Source organism: Hydractinia symbiolongicarpus, chromosome 6 (genome assembly GCF_029227915.1).
Source record: "Hydractinia symbiolongicarpus strain clone_291-10 chromosome 6, HSymV2.1, whole genome shotgun sequence".
In the NCBI taxonomy this organism is placed as follows: Eukaryota; Metazoa; Cnidaria; class Hydrozoa; order Anthoathecata; family Hydractiniidae; genus Hydractinia; species Hydractinia symbiolongicarpus.
This window is the reverse complement of record NC_079880.1, coordinates 16,786,498-16,804,046: the sequence shown is the minus strand read 5'-3', so window position 1 is coordinate 16,804,046 and position 17,549 is coordinate 16,786,498. Positions and strand designations below refer to the sequence as shown.

At 33.7% G+C, this 17,549-nt stretch overlaps 2 protein-coding genes across 2 annotated transcripts; one reads left to right on the top strand and one right to left on the bottom strand.

The window, feature by feature from the left end:
• On the top strand, positions 1–1,730 carry LOC130648096 (uncharacterized). Its single transcript, XM_057454117.1, has 3 exons — positions 1–8; positions 83–709; positions 783–1,730. The coding sequence occupies exons 1-3, from the start codon at positions 1–3 to the stop codon at positions 1,552–1,554; spliced, it is 1,407 nt and encodes a 468-aa protein (XP_057310100.1). The 3' UTR covers positions 1,555–1,730.
• Positions 1,731–1,831: 101 nt separating this feature from the next.
• On the bottom strand, positions 1,832–4,818 carry LOC130647217 (uncharacterized). The gene is made up of 5 exons (XM_057452996.1): positions 4,472–4,818; positions 3,152–4,284; positions 2,649–3,027; positions 2,500–2,529; positions 1,832–2,320 (listed from the first exon to the last, which is right to left on the bottom strand). Exons 1-5 carry the CDS (start codon positions 4,632–4,634, stop codon positions 2,100–2,102), a joined length of 1,926 nt encoding a protein of 641 aa, XP_057308979.1. The 5' UTR covers positions 4,635–4,818; the 3' UTR covers positions 1,832–2,099.
• Positions 4,819–17,549: the final 12,731 nt, after the last annotated feature.

Sequence of the window (17,549 nt, the reverse complement as noted above, 5' to 3'; positions counted from 1 at the left end):
ATGAAGATGTTAGAAAAACAATGATGGCGGTATATGTTCCACATGTTACAGCTGCAATTACGTTTCTAAATGGTTGAGAAAGAAACAGGTTTTTGCCCTTGAATGAAATCGGGCAGGAAATTTACAACATTCAGTTTGACGAAATTATATGGAATTTAGCATCAATATACTTAGAGTACTTACAAGTGCCTGATATAAGTGATCGTATACCAGAAGTTATTAGGTCACTACAAAATTCTTATGAAGAACTAGTGAAACATCGTTGTCGAGGTGGTGTGAAAAGCAATGCTTACATTAGTCCTAGAGCTGTGACTGGTGAGGTTGGCAGACCAAAGTATGAAGTGCCAAAGGAACAAGTCATTAGCTTGAAAAAGATCGGATATCAATGGAAGGACATTGCTCAAATGCTTGGTATTAGTATCAAAACACTCCGTCGTCGTCGTAAAGAATTTGATTTACCTTTTGGAGAAGCAGAATATTCAGACATAACTGATCAACAACTCGATGAAATAGTTCGAGAAGTGCTTTTGATACTCCCAAATTGCGGCGAAAGAATGGTAATAGGTGCAATTACCAGCAAACATATTAAGGTGAAAAGAGAAAGATTGCGACAATCAATCATGAGGGTAGACGCGTTGAGCAGGGTGATGAGACGAAGGAATTGTATACAAAGAAGGAGGTACAATGTGAAATCTCCAAATTCGCTGTGGTAAGTAAGTTTCCCTAATTAACAAACGGTGTTTGCGTTATGCCCATATCCATTTCTTAAAATATTCTTTTAGGCATATGGATGGTCATCATAAGTTAATTAGATGGCGCATTGTGTTTCACGGATGTATAGATGGTTATTCAAGATTAGTAACATTTCTCAGATGTAATTCAAATAACAGAAGCACTACCGTATTAGATCTATTTCTGGAAGCCATCAATAAATACAATGTCCCTAGGAGAATTCGCACTGACCACGGTACAGAAAATATTGAAGTGGCACGATGGATGCTGGGACACTTTGGTGTGGCCAGTAAGCCTGTCATAACTGGACTATCAGTGCATAATCAAAGAATCGAAAGGCTTTGGCGCGACTTAGTCATACAGGTGGTTGATTATTTTAAAGGCATTTTTTATTTCATGGAGCAGCAAGAAATGTTAGACCCCGTAAATGATGTAGATTTGTACGCATTGCATAGCGTGTTTTTGCCTAGAATTAATCGTGCTTGCGAGAAATTTGTGAAGCAGTGGAATAATCATCCTTTATCAACTGAAGGCAATAGAACGCCGTATCAGCTGTGGACTCAAGGCATGTATATGAACTGGCATTCTTCTGATAACGGTTTGAGACAGATAATGGAGGAAAATGAAAACATTGGTACACATGGAGTCGAACTTGACGGTCCAGCTCCTTTAATAGCTTCGATCAACAACGTAAATGTTCCTGAGATAGCTCTGAATTTACCAGACAATTTTATGCAAAATATTGACCCGCTTTCTGAAGACCACAATCACGGAATAAACTTGTACATTCAAACTCGTGAATTATTGGTACATGCGCTATGATAAGCTGATGTACGGTCGAATAACAAACAAACGATTTTAAGCTCTCGCGATGGAACATAAGGGTCAAAAAATTAATTCGGTTGGTGAGTTGGCGTTTATTTGGCACTTGATAGTAGGAGTATGTAAAGTTAAAAAGTTGTTAATTTTTAACAGAGACAAAAATGTATTTTAGTGTATCAAAGAAATACTTTAATCAGAAGTTCACATTTACTCGTATTAAATAACAAAAACTTTAGTAATCACTAACAAAACATAGTATCCTACACATATATTTTTCACTAACGTAAAAAACTTTCAGGCCTTTTATTGTTATTAGCATTATGAAAATTAGTTAAGTCAATAAGTCTTCTTTTTATATAACGAAAAGTAAAAAAAAACTGCAGAAATGCAAAATAAAAAATAATGTCAACATATAATATAACAATCTTTTTATATAATATATAATAATCTTATATAATAATCTTTTTAAACTTCCAGGTTTGTATAACTTTGGACGTTTTAGGACGGCAAAAAGAAAAAAAACCATGTATATATATATTAAAAACTCACAAACGTCCAAAACCCTGTCCTTGTAATCGTAAGGTAGCATCAATTGCCTTTTTGAAATCGTTATATGCATCATGACAAATTGGAATCGAAAGTATCGAAAGACACGTATCTGCATCAGGCAATGGTTTACCTCTCCTGTTGAACTTTAGAGTAACGCCATTTTCTAAAGGAACTGGCGAAGAGCAACAAAATACTAATAGGTCTTTTGTTGTGATAGCTAAAATAAAAAGAAGCTGCAAATTTTACACCCATAAGAAATACATCAACTTGCAAACAATATTAAAAATACAAATTATAGTCCTATAAAAAATTGGAAAAATTTTCTAGAAAGTAAAAATGTAAAGTAGAATGATGACACATATTTTAGTAACTTAAAAATATACAAAATAGAAATACCTTCATCAACTGTATCTTCATTGCCGTTTGCTGAGATACAAAATACAAAAATAGATACAAAAATAACATTTTTACAAAGTGGATTGCCATTCTAACATTGGAAACAATGATTTTATATATACTGCAGCAAATTTAAAATAATTATATACCTAATGACATAACATAGTCTTTAAAGAACACCAGTGCTTTCTCTTCTGCCTCCTTTATCGCCTTAGGTAACTTAAATTGATTGTAAAGATCTTCGGCCTGAATCACAACGTCAGATGTGGATTGAAATACATCTTTCCAAATGCTTCGATTGTTTTTTAGCACACTGATAAGGGAGATGGTTTCAAAACCTTCTTGTAGTTGCTCTGTTTCTTCATGTCTCATTTTAAAGATGCAATATATAGTTAACAGATACAAAGCTGTGTCCTTGGTCTTAGTTGTAAGCATGGAATGCCCAAATCCAGCAGCTTTAAGTTCACACTGTAAGAAATCATTACTTTGATATGCAAACATTTCTTTGTCATCATCACATGATCGTATCTGAAATAAACACGAAAATTTATAAATTTAACATTCTCATCTAAAAATTCATGACATAAAACATTATAAAAAGTCAAATAATAATAAGTTAGAATCAATAGTACTGAATATATACTATAACCACCTGCTGTATTATGTGTCGTAATTCAAAATCTGGAAAATCTTGATCTGTTACAACAGAATATGCTTCTGCAATATCATTAGTAATCAAAAAATGGACATATGCAGGAGATAAACCAATAACTGGTCCTCCGTTATGTAGAATGCTATGTGCAATAACTTTTCCAGCATAGAGATATAACTCACTGTCCAAGTGGTATTCATTGTGAACAGGAACTTTATGATTTATATCTCCCTCAAACAATTGAATGCTTCCTTCTCCACGTATCAATCGATCAAGTAATATGTAAAAATATTCCCTTTTTGGACCATCTGCATCCATGCCTTCTTCTCCATTTTCGAAGGTTACTTCTGGGAAGTAAGATATGTCAATTTGACCACGTTTATGTTGAATTAAAGTGGTTTTTAAATATGTATCTGACCTGTTGATTGAAATTTTTTGTTTGTTCCCTGTTGCCGCATGAATTGTACGAATATCAACCAAATTCTTCATCACAAATTCTGTACTGCAGCCAAGTTTTTTTTCTGATTGTTCAAGCACAAGATCCTTTGATGAACTTTGAGATGATGACTCAATTTGGCCTGTTGAAGTATAGTTATTTACATCTTTAATTAATCTAAATGCTGGCGTTTCTAATAATCCATCGTCACTGTCAGATTCAACCTTTTCTTCCTTTTCATAGCAATTGATGAATGCACTAAAATAACTTTTAGTTATGTCAATTAAAGACCTGATATATATGCACCCGTTTATACCAGGAGAAGACAAATGCTTTAAAACTTTTCCATTTATGTTATTTATGCCTGAAGGATTCATTAATTTTTTATGTACAGGTTTCATAAATGAAAATTGATTCTTGCTTGGAAGTTTATCTTGGAACTTTTCAAAAATCGTTTCTCTGATTTCCTCCTCCTGAGCTTCAAGTAAAACTTCGAAGGCATTAACAATAAATCCTGATGATTGTAAATGTTCCTTCAATTCACCTTTCGGTATAACTTTAATCTTTGGTGAAGGAATTAACACAAGATCTTTCATGAATGTTGCAGATTTCCTTCGCTTAGAAGTATTGGTATTAGTAAAAGGTCTCTTGGTGGAAGATGGTAATCGTCTGCTGAGAGTGTTCCGATCTGCGTGTTCTAAAATAATTCAAAAATGACATTACAAAGGTCACAAAAATAGCTGTTACCCATACCAGCTCTTTCGGGAAAAATATATATTGTAGTCATTGTAACTTGGTTTTTAGCTAGATTGCTACTAGCTATATAAGTCACAAAACCAAAAAACTGAAAGTGGTTTGTGAAACAAAATAACGTAGCTTTTTACCATTTTTCTCTTGTCTATTTGGACGGAAGAGTAAATGTACAGCTTCTTCAACATTGTTTGATTCGCTGTTCTGCTCGGGCTTCTTTTTGTGCTGTTCCAAAGCACGAACAAGGTTGCTGAGGCCTTCAAGTGCAGAGCTCATGTTGTTTTCTTTCTGCGCCATTTTAGGAGTGCCACAGGAGGGCGAACAAAGTAATAATTTGCAGAACAGGTTACGCTGTCGAACAAAAATGATTGATTGATAGAGCCTGGCCGTCGGACAAAAATGTTCTCCAACTGTTTTTCATTTTTTTTCAAAAAAATGAACAATAAAATAAATCAAATTGTTTTTATATCTTTTTGTTTATTCGTTGTTGTTTTTTCATTATTATTTTTTAAAAATTTCAAAAAATAAGTATTTTCTTCAAAAAAACTGTTTTTTTACAAAAATATTCTTTTTTTAAATAACAAAATATTTTTTTAATTTTGTCCCCTCAGGCGCGCCATATCTATAAGCTTTTTATTTTTGTAATATTGTTTTTTTGTATGTTGTAAAATGTTAAGATAAATATATTGTCACGTTTTTAGTCACATACAGATCTTAAACGCACCAGTTTTAGGATTATTGGCTAGGAACGTAGATTTTGGAGGCTAGCTAGCTAGAACCTTACTTATTACTATTCTGTATGGTATAACAGTTTTTATCCTACCCACCATTTATTTTTGTGTTGAGACTGTAGCCATTTAGCTAGCTCCTATCTTTGGCTAGAAAGTGAGAGTATAAAAATGCAGTTTGGCTACAACAATATTCTTAAACAAAAAGTGTTATGCTAAATGCAGTTAGCTAGGTAGCTACATCTTTTATTATTTTTTCCTGAAAACTTTTTGTGCAAATAAAATGACTGACATATTATTTTAGCTGAACCGGTAATGAAAGGCTGTTCCCTGTGTTTTCATTAAAACTGAAGTTGCAATGAAGTTTAAGAGGGTGCCGATAAGCCGCAAACGCCCGCATATATAAGGGCGAGTTCGGGCGACTTTTCGAATTAAACTGGCGGTTGTCACCCGGAAACCGCCCGCACTTTCCCGAACTCGCCGGGAACATTTCCGAAATGCAATTCCTTGTAACATACCATGCGGACGATAGTTAGAAGAAGGCACCTGAAGATAAAGGAGTTATAAAGTTTATATATAAGTTATTTATCAAGTAAATCTTATTTTAAATCAAAAACAGTTCTTTTAAGAGCTTCGCTACCACATAGCAAGTTTATTTTAATTTTTACAGTTTTTTGAATCATTAGTGTCTGTTTTTCTTTCTTTTTCGGGCATTGTTCGGGTCTATTCGGAGGTTTTCGGGCAAATACTTGATTTTTTTTTAAAACGCCGAACTCGTCCGAAACCGCCTGCCCTTTTTACGGCGTATGCGGCTTATCAGCACCCTCGTTGAAGTTTTTTGGAAAGGGGTATTACGCCTATACGCCTGTTCAACTCTGCGTAACTATACTAAGCGGTTAGCCCAGGGTTAAAAACAGACTGTTGTTTTTGGTAAAGGCTGTTACGCCTATGCGCCACGTACAACGTGGTTTACCTGTACTAAGGGGTCAACCCAATGTGACAATTCATTTTTAAACTTTCTCGGTAATCACGTCTGTATGGATGTGCAACAATGTTTACCTGGGCTAACCGCTCGGCTCTGTTGTGTTGTTTTTAAACAGAGTCTGTGAGAAAGTTTTTTTTTAAAGGCGTATTATTCCTATACGCCTGTGCAACACGGTTTAACTGTAGTAAGCGCTTAGCCCAGTGTCACGATAAATTTTTTAACTTTCACAAAAACTTATTCTGCAAAATAAAAAATATTGACTGATTGTTTTTGCTATGATGGGGTACCGACTGTTGTTTGTAAACTGTGTTTTTAATTTATTCGGGGGAAATAATTTTTAAAAAATATGTTACAGTCGCAAGACTATAATGGTGTATGCGCTTCACTTAATTTACGACATACTGTATACCTGTACTAAAGCGCTCCACCTGATCATGTGGCATAGTTTATTAAGCGCTCCACAGAGTGTTCAACGTCAGCCAAACGCGAGACGCGCTTAAGTGGTATAAAAAGGATGGGCGGACCCGTGGATTTTTCCACGGGCCATCGACTAGTCTCTTTAATAATAGCCGTATTTCGTCTCTGTTCGTGCGTCAAAAGCGACTTGTGTTAACCACGCACGAAATTGCGCACAGCTCTCTGATCTTTTTGCTACGCTATTTTAAAGTTTTATTTTTATTTTGTCTTTTGCGTAGTTCAAAAGTTTAATTTAAAAAGTTTTTATACAAAATTCATGGTTAATTAACTTTTATTGTTTCTTCGATGCAGTTTCTTTGTTATAAATAACTATACGGGCAAACAAAGTTGCGGACAATTAACATTGCGTTGTCTACTATTTTATTAAAGAAGCTTTAATTATTCGCGCCTTTGAAAGGAAATTAACAAAAACAAGTTTTTGATTATAGGAGAAGAACAATAAATTTTAGAAGGATTTAGTAAGTGATTTTTTGTTTCTTCTAAACATGAATTTGAATATTATTTTGTAAAATTTTGTTTCATATTCAACCATTTTTATTTTTTTGACAACAATAAAGCTGGATGTGCTTAATTTTTTTCCCGAAACTTATGTTTTTAACTGAACAAAAAGTGTAAGAAAATGTCAAATTTGATTTTTATAAGCTATTTGCAAGAGAAGCCTCTTTCTTAACCTCAATCAGGTCGTAAAAAAGTGCGAATTATTGTTAAATATATGAATTTTACATGAAAAGTGGCGTAACACCACTTCCGAAACACTATACCATAAAAAAAATAAAAAGTGTGTAGTTTGTACTGATTTCATACCTATAATTGTATATTTTCAGGGACCATGACTACCGCAGAGTAATTTCATAACAGGTGCGCCAAATAATTTGATAACATATGCGCGAAATAATTTCGTTGGCTAATTCTCGTGGATTGTTCCACGGGTTAACGACTATCTCTTATAATAATACAGAGACTGTGTCTGTTTGTAACAGGCAAAGTGGATATCGTCATTTTCCTTTGATGTCGCCGAAAAAATGTTAAATTTTCTGACGTTATGGCGCGACGTCAATAACACTACTTTAACGTTAATATCCTATACTAAATTACTGAAGCCATTACAGCGCACTTAAAACTTTGAGGCTAAATAACTTGGAAACGAGGTGGTGATGTCAAGGATTTTTCGCCGCGAAAATATGCACAAAATGTAAAAATTAACCAGTTAACAAAACAATTTTTTTGTCTAATGATCCCTACTGACTTTACCAAACATTTTAAACTGAAATGTCGAAAAAGCAATGAGCAAGGAGTAAATTTCAAATCAACAAAAATCATTATTTTGAAAATATCCCTAAATGCTAGTAAAACAGAAATCATCCTTTTTACCCATCCAAACAAATCTATTGACTATGATATCAAAATAAAAATCAACGGCCATAAAATTTTACCTTCTGAATCTATTAAATATTTAGGGATCACTCTGGACAAACATTTAAAATGGCATATACACATAGATAATCTTAAAGTAAAACTATCCAGATCCATTGGGATATTATCTAAAATAAGACACTATGTTTCCTATAATATTTTAACTAATATATATCATGCTATCTTCTCATCACATCTAACTTATGGATGTCAAATATGGGGACATAACAAAAGCACCTACCTGAATAGAATTATCTCCCTTCAAAATAAAGCAATTAAAATTATGAACTTCAAACCTGCAAACAGCCCTACTTCTCTATTATTTAATAAATCCAAAATACTTACTTTTCCTGACACAATTAAGCTGAAAGACTTTTTATTTGCGTATGATCATTATCATAAAAATTTGCCTAAACCTCTGCAAGGCATTTTCACTCTGGTTACAAATACTCATACCCATAATACTAGAAATGCATCAAACAATAACCTAATACTTCCAAATGTTAGTACCACTTGGTATGGAATTTATAGTATAAAATATCAATCAATCCGTTGCTGGAATACAATTAATAACCAACACAGTGATAAAAAGCTGTCATCACTATCCAAAAACCAGTGCAAAAAAATAATTACAAATCAATTGGTAAGTAAATACTTATAAGGAATATATATAAACTAATAATTTATTTGCTACACTTAAATTTAAATTTAAGTTTAATTAGTTATTCATTTTTTGTATATATATAGCTATATTTTTTTATTTAATTTTGTTTAATTTTTGTTTATCTTATTTCATTTATTGATTTTTTGTTTGTTTTTCTTGTGTTTTTTTGTTTGTTTTGTCTTTGTCTTCTAATTTATTTCTACCACGTATATATATATATATGTCTATCTTATTTTTTTTTGTTGACAGGGGGGCTAGTTCTTGATTAGATTTATCTATTTGACTAGCTCTTCTGTTAGGTTAGATTATTGCATTATTTATACTCTAGACAATTTATTTTTTTTAAAAAGTTTATTTTTTGTAATCTAACTTAACAAATAAATGTATTTACTTACTTACTTACTTACTTACTTACTTACTTACTAACTTACTTACTATATGGTCCTTCCTCACAAAAGTTTACAATAATTGTAGAACACAAAGGTTTCTGAGGAACAAATCAAAATATGAACAAAAATCAGTTCAATTGGCATGTTTTATATTGTTTTCACCCATAAAATCTTCCACAAAATTGATATGAAACCTATCAAATTCAACTCAGACAAAGCAGTCATTTAAGTTTTAATTTTAACTTGAAAAGTGTAAAATATCAAATTATTATTTTTAGTATATATACTTGCATATGGGAGGACCATTCCATTTCAGTCTGAACATTCAGTAATTTTTTATTATCACCAATTATTTATTCCCGTACATACATTACTTACAGTTAGTTTAAAGCTTTAAAAACGTTTATAAAACAAAATATAAAAAAAATCCAACTTACACAACAGCTCACAGTCTAATTGCACAAAAATGTGTTCTTTCAGTATTTTGCAAGTGGTCTTTTTCCACAAAAGTTTACACAGCATTTAAAAAACAGCAGTTTGCAACACAAACATACTATTCTCTGCTGAGAAATTTTAACCACAAATGTAAAAAACCCAGGTAAATTTCTTAAAAAATGTCAACAACCTTTGTAAAAATATCAACCACTACCCTTATAAAAATATATAACCTTGTAATTTACATGCGAGCTCACAGAAGTTTAACAGGATGTCAACAACAAAACAATAAAACTTACTCCAATTAACGCACACACTTTAGTTTTTTTTCAAAATCATTCCTCTTAAAGTAATTTTTTTCCTCACACTACCCTAAAAGTTCAATAAGTCTTTGAAAGATTTTGTGGCTTGTTACATCATAATTCGTGCCCAAATAAGATCCCTAAGTTTGACTACTAAGGTGGATATAAATAGCTAAAAGAGGAATAACAACATTAATCATCAGTTAGCTAGCTAGGTTTAGATATGGAGCTTGAAGGTAACATTAGATAAGACAGGTACAGAGTTAAATATAGTTAAACTGGGAAGACGCCAGCTAGCTATTTATGCTTAGTAAAACACATATAAAGAGAAACAATAGCAATATAAAAATTATGACATTTGCAGTAAGTTCAACAAACCAAAAGTTTCGCTAGCACATTTGTTTGATAACATTAATTATGCAAAAAAGTGTAAAAAAATATGCTAGATTTTTTTTATAAAAAATGCGGTAAAATATAAAGAATTTGAAGCTTTTAAGTGACTTTTTCCTGCCAAATGCGAGTCTGCCTGACACGTAACTCTAGGGACATAAAACATAACGTCTAAAAACATCTAAAAAGTTCTTACTAATTGTGAATCCCAATCTACTTTAAGCCGAAGCTTTCATTTTCTACTTCTAACTTTTCTTTACTACTTTTAGCTCCACTCTTCACTTTCGAAGTAACTTCTTGTGGCTTCTAACTTTACTTTTGTACTTCTATGTTCACATAAAATATATATAAAAAAGAACAGAGTGTAAAACCAATTGGCAAATTTTTTAGGCTAATTAGTCAAATTAGTAATGCAAAAACAAATTTGAGTCATAATTCATGTTAAAACAATAACAATCAATTTAACAGTTCATTTTACGTCAATTTTTGCACTAAATTTGCAACACAAAATACAAATTCTAAATAATTCCTATGATTTTCCTCAAAAGTTTAATCAAAATATAAAAGATGAGAGGTGAACGACAAAATCAAAGTTTGCAGAATTTAATTATTTTGGTATATATATGTCTATTGATATATGCCCTTTTTTCGGTGTTGTGCTCCCTCAAAAAAGTTGAAACTTTTCTTAATTAAGACAAAATGTCATAAACAAAAACATTTTAGTCAGAACATCTAGAACAACAAAAATCACTACACTTAAGGTACCAGAACTACTACATGTTAACATAGTCACAAGAAAAAAAGATAGTCTAGTTGCGTGGACCGTCGGCATTGTTTACGCGAACTATCCTCAATCAGCCTGGGACGGCTCGCTCATCCTGCACAGAAGTTCAAAATGGCGGCGCATGCAGGAGGAGACTACCTTGCAGGCGAAGATCTTGATGATTTATTTGAGTTACTTGAAGGCGGTTTTCTTGATGAAGATGTGGATTTTAATGTGGAATTAGATGATGTGATAACGGAAGTGGAAGCTTACGAAGAAGTTGGGTATCCTTGTCAGGATTGTGATAAAATTTGTAAATCACAACGTGGCCTGACTAGACATCGCAATGTCACACACTACTGAAGTTACTCCTGAAATATCGACGAATGCTGGTTCTTCATTACCAAAACTTACTAAAGAAGAACAAATTTTGAAAAAGCTACACCCTTTGAAGTTGAAAGTACTTATCACGAAGAGTGCTGAGATATGCCTTGGTGATCAATGTTTACCCAAATCAACCAGGGAAGTGTTTCGTGATATCAAAGTTTCTAATGATGATGCGGTCAAACTTTGGGAACATGCAGAAGATTTTTATGCAAACTTTTATGGTCTATTGAAAGATAACTTGCTTCCATCAAAATTTGAGGACACTACTTTGAGCAATATTATTCTAACAGAACTTGCAAATCATGTTTTAATTCATCTTTCGGGTAATGATAAAGTTGTCGATTTTGTAACTGAAGCTGTAACACCTATCTCGGAGAATGAACAAAAAAGCCTGCAATATGTGGCTGGATTTATCGTTCACAAGCTTTATACAAAATTCCGTTTTTCGAAAAAGTCTCAACAAAGTGAATTCAACAAACAGGCTGTATCAATCCTACAAGCATGCAAAGTTGACTGTGATGATTCACAGACATTGATCAATATCCGCGACCGTGGTGGCTTGTGGAGAGTGAACAAACAAATACAAGAACTTTTTCGAGAATGTGAAAAAATGTTTCGGTTGAAAACTTCAAATTTCAGCACAACACTAAATTGTCAAGACCTTGTTAAAAATATGCTCAAAAACTGTTCTGTACTTTCCAATTTCAAAAGTGTCTGTTATACCATTGATCCACAAGTCAGTAAAGAAGTCAGTATGAATCTTCTGGAACACATGCTTACTATGTTTACAAGAGTTTGCAGCTTTTCCTATGCTAGAGACATACGTGAAAAACATAAGGCTGCTAAAAAACTTGCAAAGAAAAGATCATTGAGAACTGAAATTAAAAAAGCCAGTAGCAGCAAAGACATGGGTCACTGATTCATCTAGTTCCGGGCATGAACTATAAAATCTGCCACAATGGCTATTTTTATAGCCACACATGTGATAAAAAAACATTACACATGGCTAAAAATCACAATAAAAATTCATTCCTTTTTTTTTTTTTCTGGTTGAACTTCAGACAAAAATCAGGATCCCTCACAGTACGATTTAGAGGTGCCGTGTGAGAAATCCTGTTACTTCATTTACGGTCAATTTAAGATATCAGGATTCCTCTGATTTTCCTGTAAATATATGCGTGAGTAATTCTGACGCGTTTTGAAAAAGTGACAACATTGCAATTTTTCCATAGCTAATAGCTTTCACAAAATAATAGATAGATGGGACATAGAAAAAATAAACATACATACTCATCCAATAACCATCTCCTAAAGTGATCCAATGGTAGAACAAAGCATCTCCAGTCCCACAATATAAAGAGAACTAGATAAAATTGCCAATTAATAACATTTTTTCAAATGTGTGGCTATAAAAATAGCCGTTTTGTTGTGTGCTTCATTCAAAGTGTAGACTTTTTTCTTTTTGGTAATGGGGTGTCATCTATCATGTTGAATTTGCTACCACATCCTTGTACATTCCCAGCAATTGGTCTTACAGAAAATTGTGCTTTTATGGTATTATCATTATATCCAACGTCTCTCACCGATGGGTTGTCACGTCGCGATCCAATGGCACGCTGCCTACCAAAATAATTTTCCAGATCGTCTTGACAAAACCGTTCAGAAAGAATGTACGGTACACCATGTTGTAAAAGGAATTTCACTACTTTTTTGAGAGAGTTAACTGTAATCTTAAGCCCTTCATGTGTTTGCCAGGAAACAAACATATTTGATTTGGCATTTTTTGTAAAATTATCACCACGCTCTTCAATTGACTCTTTCCATAAGGTGAAATAGGAGAGAAAACCGTCCAACCATGCAAAGCGTTCATCATCAACTGACTGATAAGGTTTTAGAAATGGTTTTCTCTTCAACTCATGTTCGACAGTGTTTTTCACATTCAAGCAGTCAAAAAAACTATCCATCATTAGACAAAATTGTGCAGTACCAGCTTCTTCAGGTGGACCAAACTGATTGAGAACTTTGCCAACAGTTTCACTGAGAACTTGAGCTGCAAGACGAACTTTCATTACTGAAAATGGTGTTAGCTGTATATGATCATTTGTTAATTTATTGACCAACTTCAAACCACTCTCGAGATCATTGTGATAGAGTTGTGTGATATGACTCCAAAGAACATAAAATCCACTATTCCACATATAACAGGTAGCTCGACCAGAACCAGAATTAAACAGACAATTGCGTGATGTTTTGATGAGATGTGGAGCATCAGCAAAAAAATAGATAAATCGACCATCATTAGCATGAATATTCTTAGTACGATAAACTACATCACTGTCATGGACACCATCTAAATGCCTATGCATTCTGAAAAAGCGTCTATTTGGAGAAGCACCATCAGCTGTTGCAGCGATAACTTTCAAATTTATTTTTTCAAGGTAAAGAACAGCTTTCCAAAATATAGGCATGATTTGATAGGAAGTTATTCCAGTTGTAGCAAATGTTGCAATACTATATGAAAGAGGATTAACAACACTTTTGGCAAGAAACACGAGAACATGAGTAGCAATTTCTTTGACAGATTTGAGTGTGGCAAAATTTGTATGAATATCACCAAGGTCAACAAAACCAATGAGTTCACCAGTATACTTGTCCCAAACTAAATCCTCCTGTATTTTCATCTCATCAAACAGAATTATGGTATATCTCTCAATGTCTGAAAATGCAGTAGTTTTTTTTGCTAGATCATTGATGATTTCATGATTAAATCCTCTTGTTGGTCGTATGTAGTTTCTATAATCACGAAGTGTTCGCAGGCTAGGAAGAACCAACATACCACTGCCAGTTTTAGGGTCATATCTGAGATCTGAATAAGCAGAAGAAGACTTTGCAGCAAGATTAAGACAGAACTTTATGATCATTGGATGATATCTGACACTGGTTAGTGATGAAGATTGGAGATATTTTTGCTGCTCCTCCCAGAACAATTTCATAAAAGGTGGTACATTTTTTTTATCACATCCACTGAATAAGGTTACAAAATCAGAGCTCATTTCAGAAGTAACATTACCACCATGTGCTTGAATAGCAGCTTTCATTTCAGACAGTTGGCTTGCCAGTTGTTTACATTCCAAACGCTGACTCTGAAGGGTTAATTTGACACGGTCCGGTGATGTGAACTTGATTGGTGCTTTCAACTTTGCAGGTTCAAGCATCTTCCTTTCTTTACGGACAGTAGCTGATTTGAATGAAATGTTAGGCGATGTACACTTTCCACAAGGATTAGGTTTGGGTGATAGAATTAACATACGACACATATTTGAACGAAAATACTGGTCTTGATGGAGATTTGACTGAAAGGACTTTTGTTGATAGTCTAGATAGTTGAATTTTTTAGGAATGACATGCTTTTGGAAGTTTGTCTCTCTACTATTATTGCAATCTGGAGCGGTGATACCAATACATAATTCATAACTATTGAGTTCTTTTATGAAATTGGAGAGTGTTGTATTAAGAAAGGATTTTTTGTATAAGATATGCAAATCATGGTCATCTGGTAACATCCATCCAAATATTCTTAAATAAAATGAAAGGGATCGATCAATGAATATTTCAAATTTTGGGATGATGTGGTCTGGTGATAAACAAGTAACAACAACAAGTGAGTCTTGAGTGTCAATATGCCAACATCTACCCAACGAGAGCTTTGAAACACGTTGACTGAAGTCAACAAAATTTCTATATATGGTGGTTGGAGAAGGTGGTGGTGAAAAATCTTGTAAAATTTGGAAATCTTCACGTTTTTGTATCGAAGTGTTCGATCGAGGTGGAGAGGCTAAGGTCGAAATATTGCCAGATTTTTGTGGAAGATTCAGATGTGGTAGTTCTCCTTCTTTCAAACTTTTTCGAGTTGGGTAAACCCATATTTGATCCTCCGAGAAATGACGTTCACAAATAAACAATTTGAACGTGGAAATGCGACGTCTCAGCTCGTCATCTACCTCCCTATATTTCGTGATGATATTGATGAGCTCCTTTCCCCATTTTTTGTTTACTTCATTATTTAGCAACGGAACTTTGAAAATACTGATGTCTTTATTTCTCCTCGATACAGAGCATCCATATATAGCACAATTTTCACCAGGCATAGTAAAATCTTGTACGAAAAACACCCAAAGTCGAAATAAAAACACCAAACTAAGTACACACAACACCCAAAAAATGCGCCATTTTGAACTTCTGTGCAGGATCGGAGGTTTGGGAGCCACTATAGTTCAGCCGTAAAAACATAGAACAATGGCCTATTGTTTGTTGCTAGACTATCTTTTTTTCTTGTGACTATGATGTTAAATAAAAATCGTTTCGTCATATTGCATGTAACCGATGTTAATAAGTTTAGTTACACAAAATGTGAAAAATACATTATTTGCATACCCAAAATGTGAAAAAACATTATTTGCTTAAAAACAGTCCTTAAACTCTTCTTAAATATTATGTAATACTTTTTTAAAAGTTGTTGTGGCTTTAACTTTCATGACAAATACTATCCTCGTTGATTTCCGTCGCCGCTATGCGGGGCGGAATCTTTAAAATCGCCTGATGGAAGATACATATAACGCTCGGAAAATTCCATTTTTTCGAAAGCCAATGAAGATACTTTTTTTTAATCTCTGTCAATTAAATGACCAATCTGAACAGAGAGTGTACTCTTCGTGTGGCCAGAACATTCCGTGTGCGGCCATGACTAAAAGTGCTTACATTTTGTTGGTCGCCCCTTGCTATTCTCTTTGATTTGGTCGTAGTAGCTTTATTGATGGGGAGCTAAGCACTATTTTTTAAATTTGTGTATTTTATCAGGTAAGAATTATTTTATAAATAGCTAAGTGAGAAAGGTGTGCTGGCTAGCTAGCTAGCCAGCTTTTGGTACTTACTTGGATCTCCTTTTGATAGTCATGAAATTACTTACTTGCTAGCTAGCTATGGAGCTAGCTACACAAAATAGTGCTTTGATTAGAGTGCCTTTTTTTCTTAAAGAGCAAGCAACAAAAAACCTTTATCCTGCCTTGCGTAGTTCCTCCATGACTGGACACTGGGCTAAAAATAACTTCCAAATGACATTTTGTGGGACTATTTCTATCATATAAAAAGATATAGATATTAGCACAGGATTTTTTTATATTTTTTGCGGAAAAGTTGTCGAAACGTGACAAAAGTTTATTGTTGCTTGCACTTGAGCAGCCGGTGAACTGATAATTAACCTGTAACAATATATAGTTAGCCGATGCAGGATAATTAGATGCTACGCCTAGTATAATTAGCCATTAAAAGCTTCTTTGTGTTCTTTACAGCTAACTGCATTTTTTCAATGTTTTTTTCTTGAAATCAGAATAGTTTTGTTGTTTAATAATATATACGACAAATATATGTACTGCTAGCTACAGTAAAATTATAACTTTTATGCAAAATCGTTTCTTGTTCTTTTTCTTGGTTTTAATTGAAGCACAACTTTATGTTGATCTATATAAATATAGATGGCTATGGGGAGATCGATAACGAAGAGAAGTGAAAATTTAAGTAAAAAGACATATCGTATAAGTAGCTGTATAAGCGGCTAATTATACTGTACGCACCGCATATATAATTATTCTGCATAGATAAATAGAATGTCTGTATATTTTATATGGTTAGCCTTACAAATCCTGTCTATTATTCCCAGGAAAGGCCATAGCTTAGATAGGGAGTCCTAGAGTATTTAATGCTCATTTTGAGCAATGCAGACCCAATTAGGGTCGCCGCTCTACCAGATAACTCCCTGTAGCATCCAACAGCCCACATAGTGTGTCATCTCCCCAATTTCTCTCACATGGCTTGGGTTAACCCGGGGCTATGGTACTCACCAATATTAAATTGCCGCCAAGGGAAATAGACCTCCGTTCTCCTGCACAAAGTGTCAGAGTTATAGCCACCACGCTATGGTGCCATCGAAAACCGCTAACTATTCTCTTACTGGCTAATTATCAGTTCTCCTTGTGCCTAATTTGCTTGAAAATCTTTCTTTAACTCACCCAAAGTATCACAAAAATATTTTTCTAAGATTTCTTAGAAATGACTTGATTTTTAAAAATCTCACGAAAAGGACCCTCGATTTTTCAAATCCGCAAATTTATTGTGTGTGTACCCTTTTATGCTTCAACTTGTTGGATTCAATTTGTCAAACAAAACAATGACCAATCAGTTTCCTCAAAATGAAAACTTGCAACTAATCCCACTCCCCGAAAG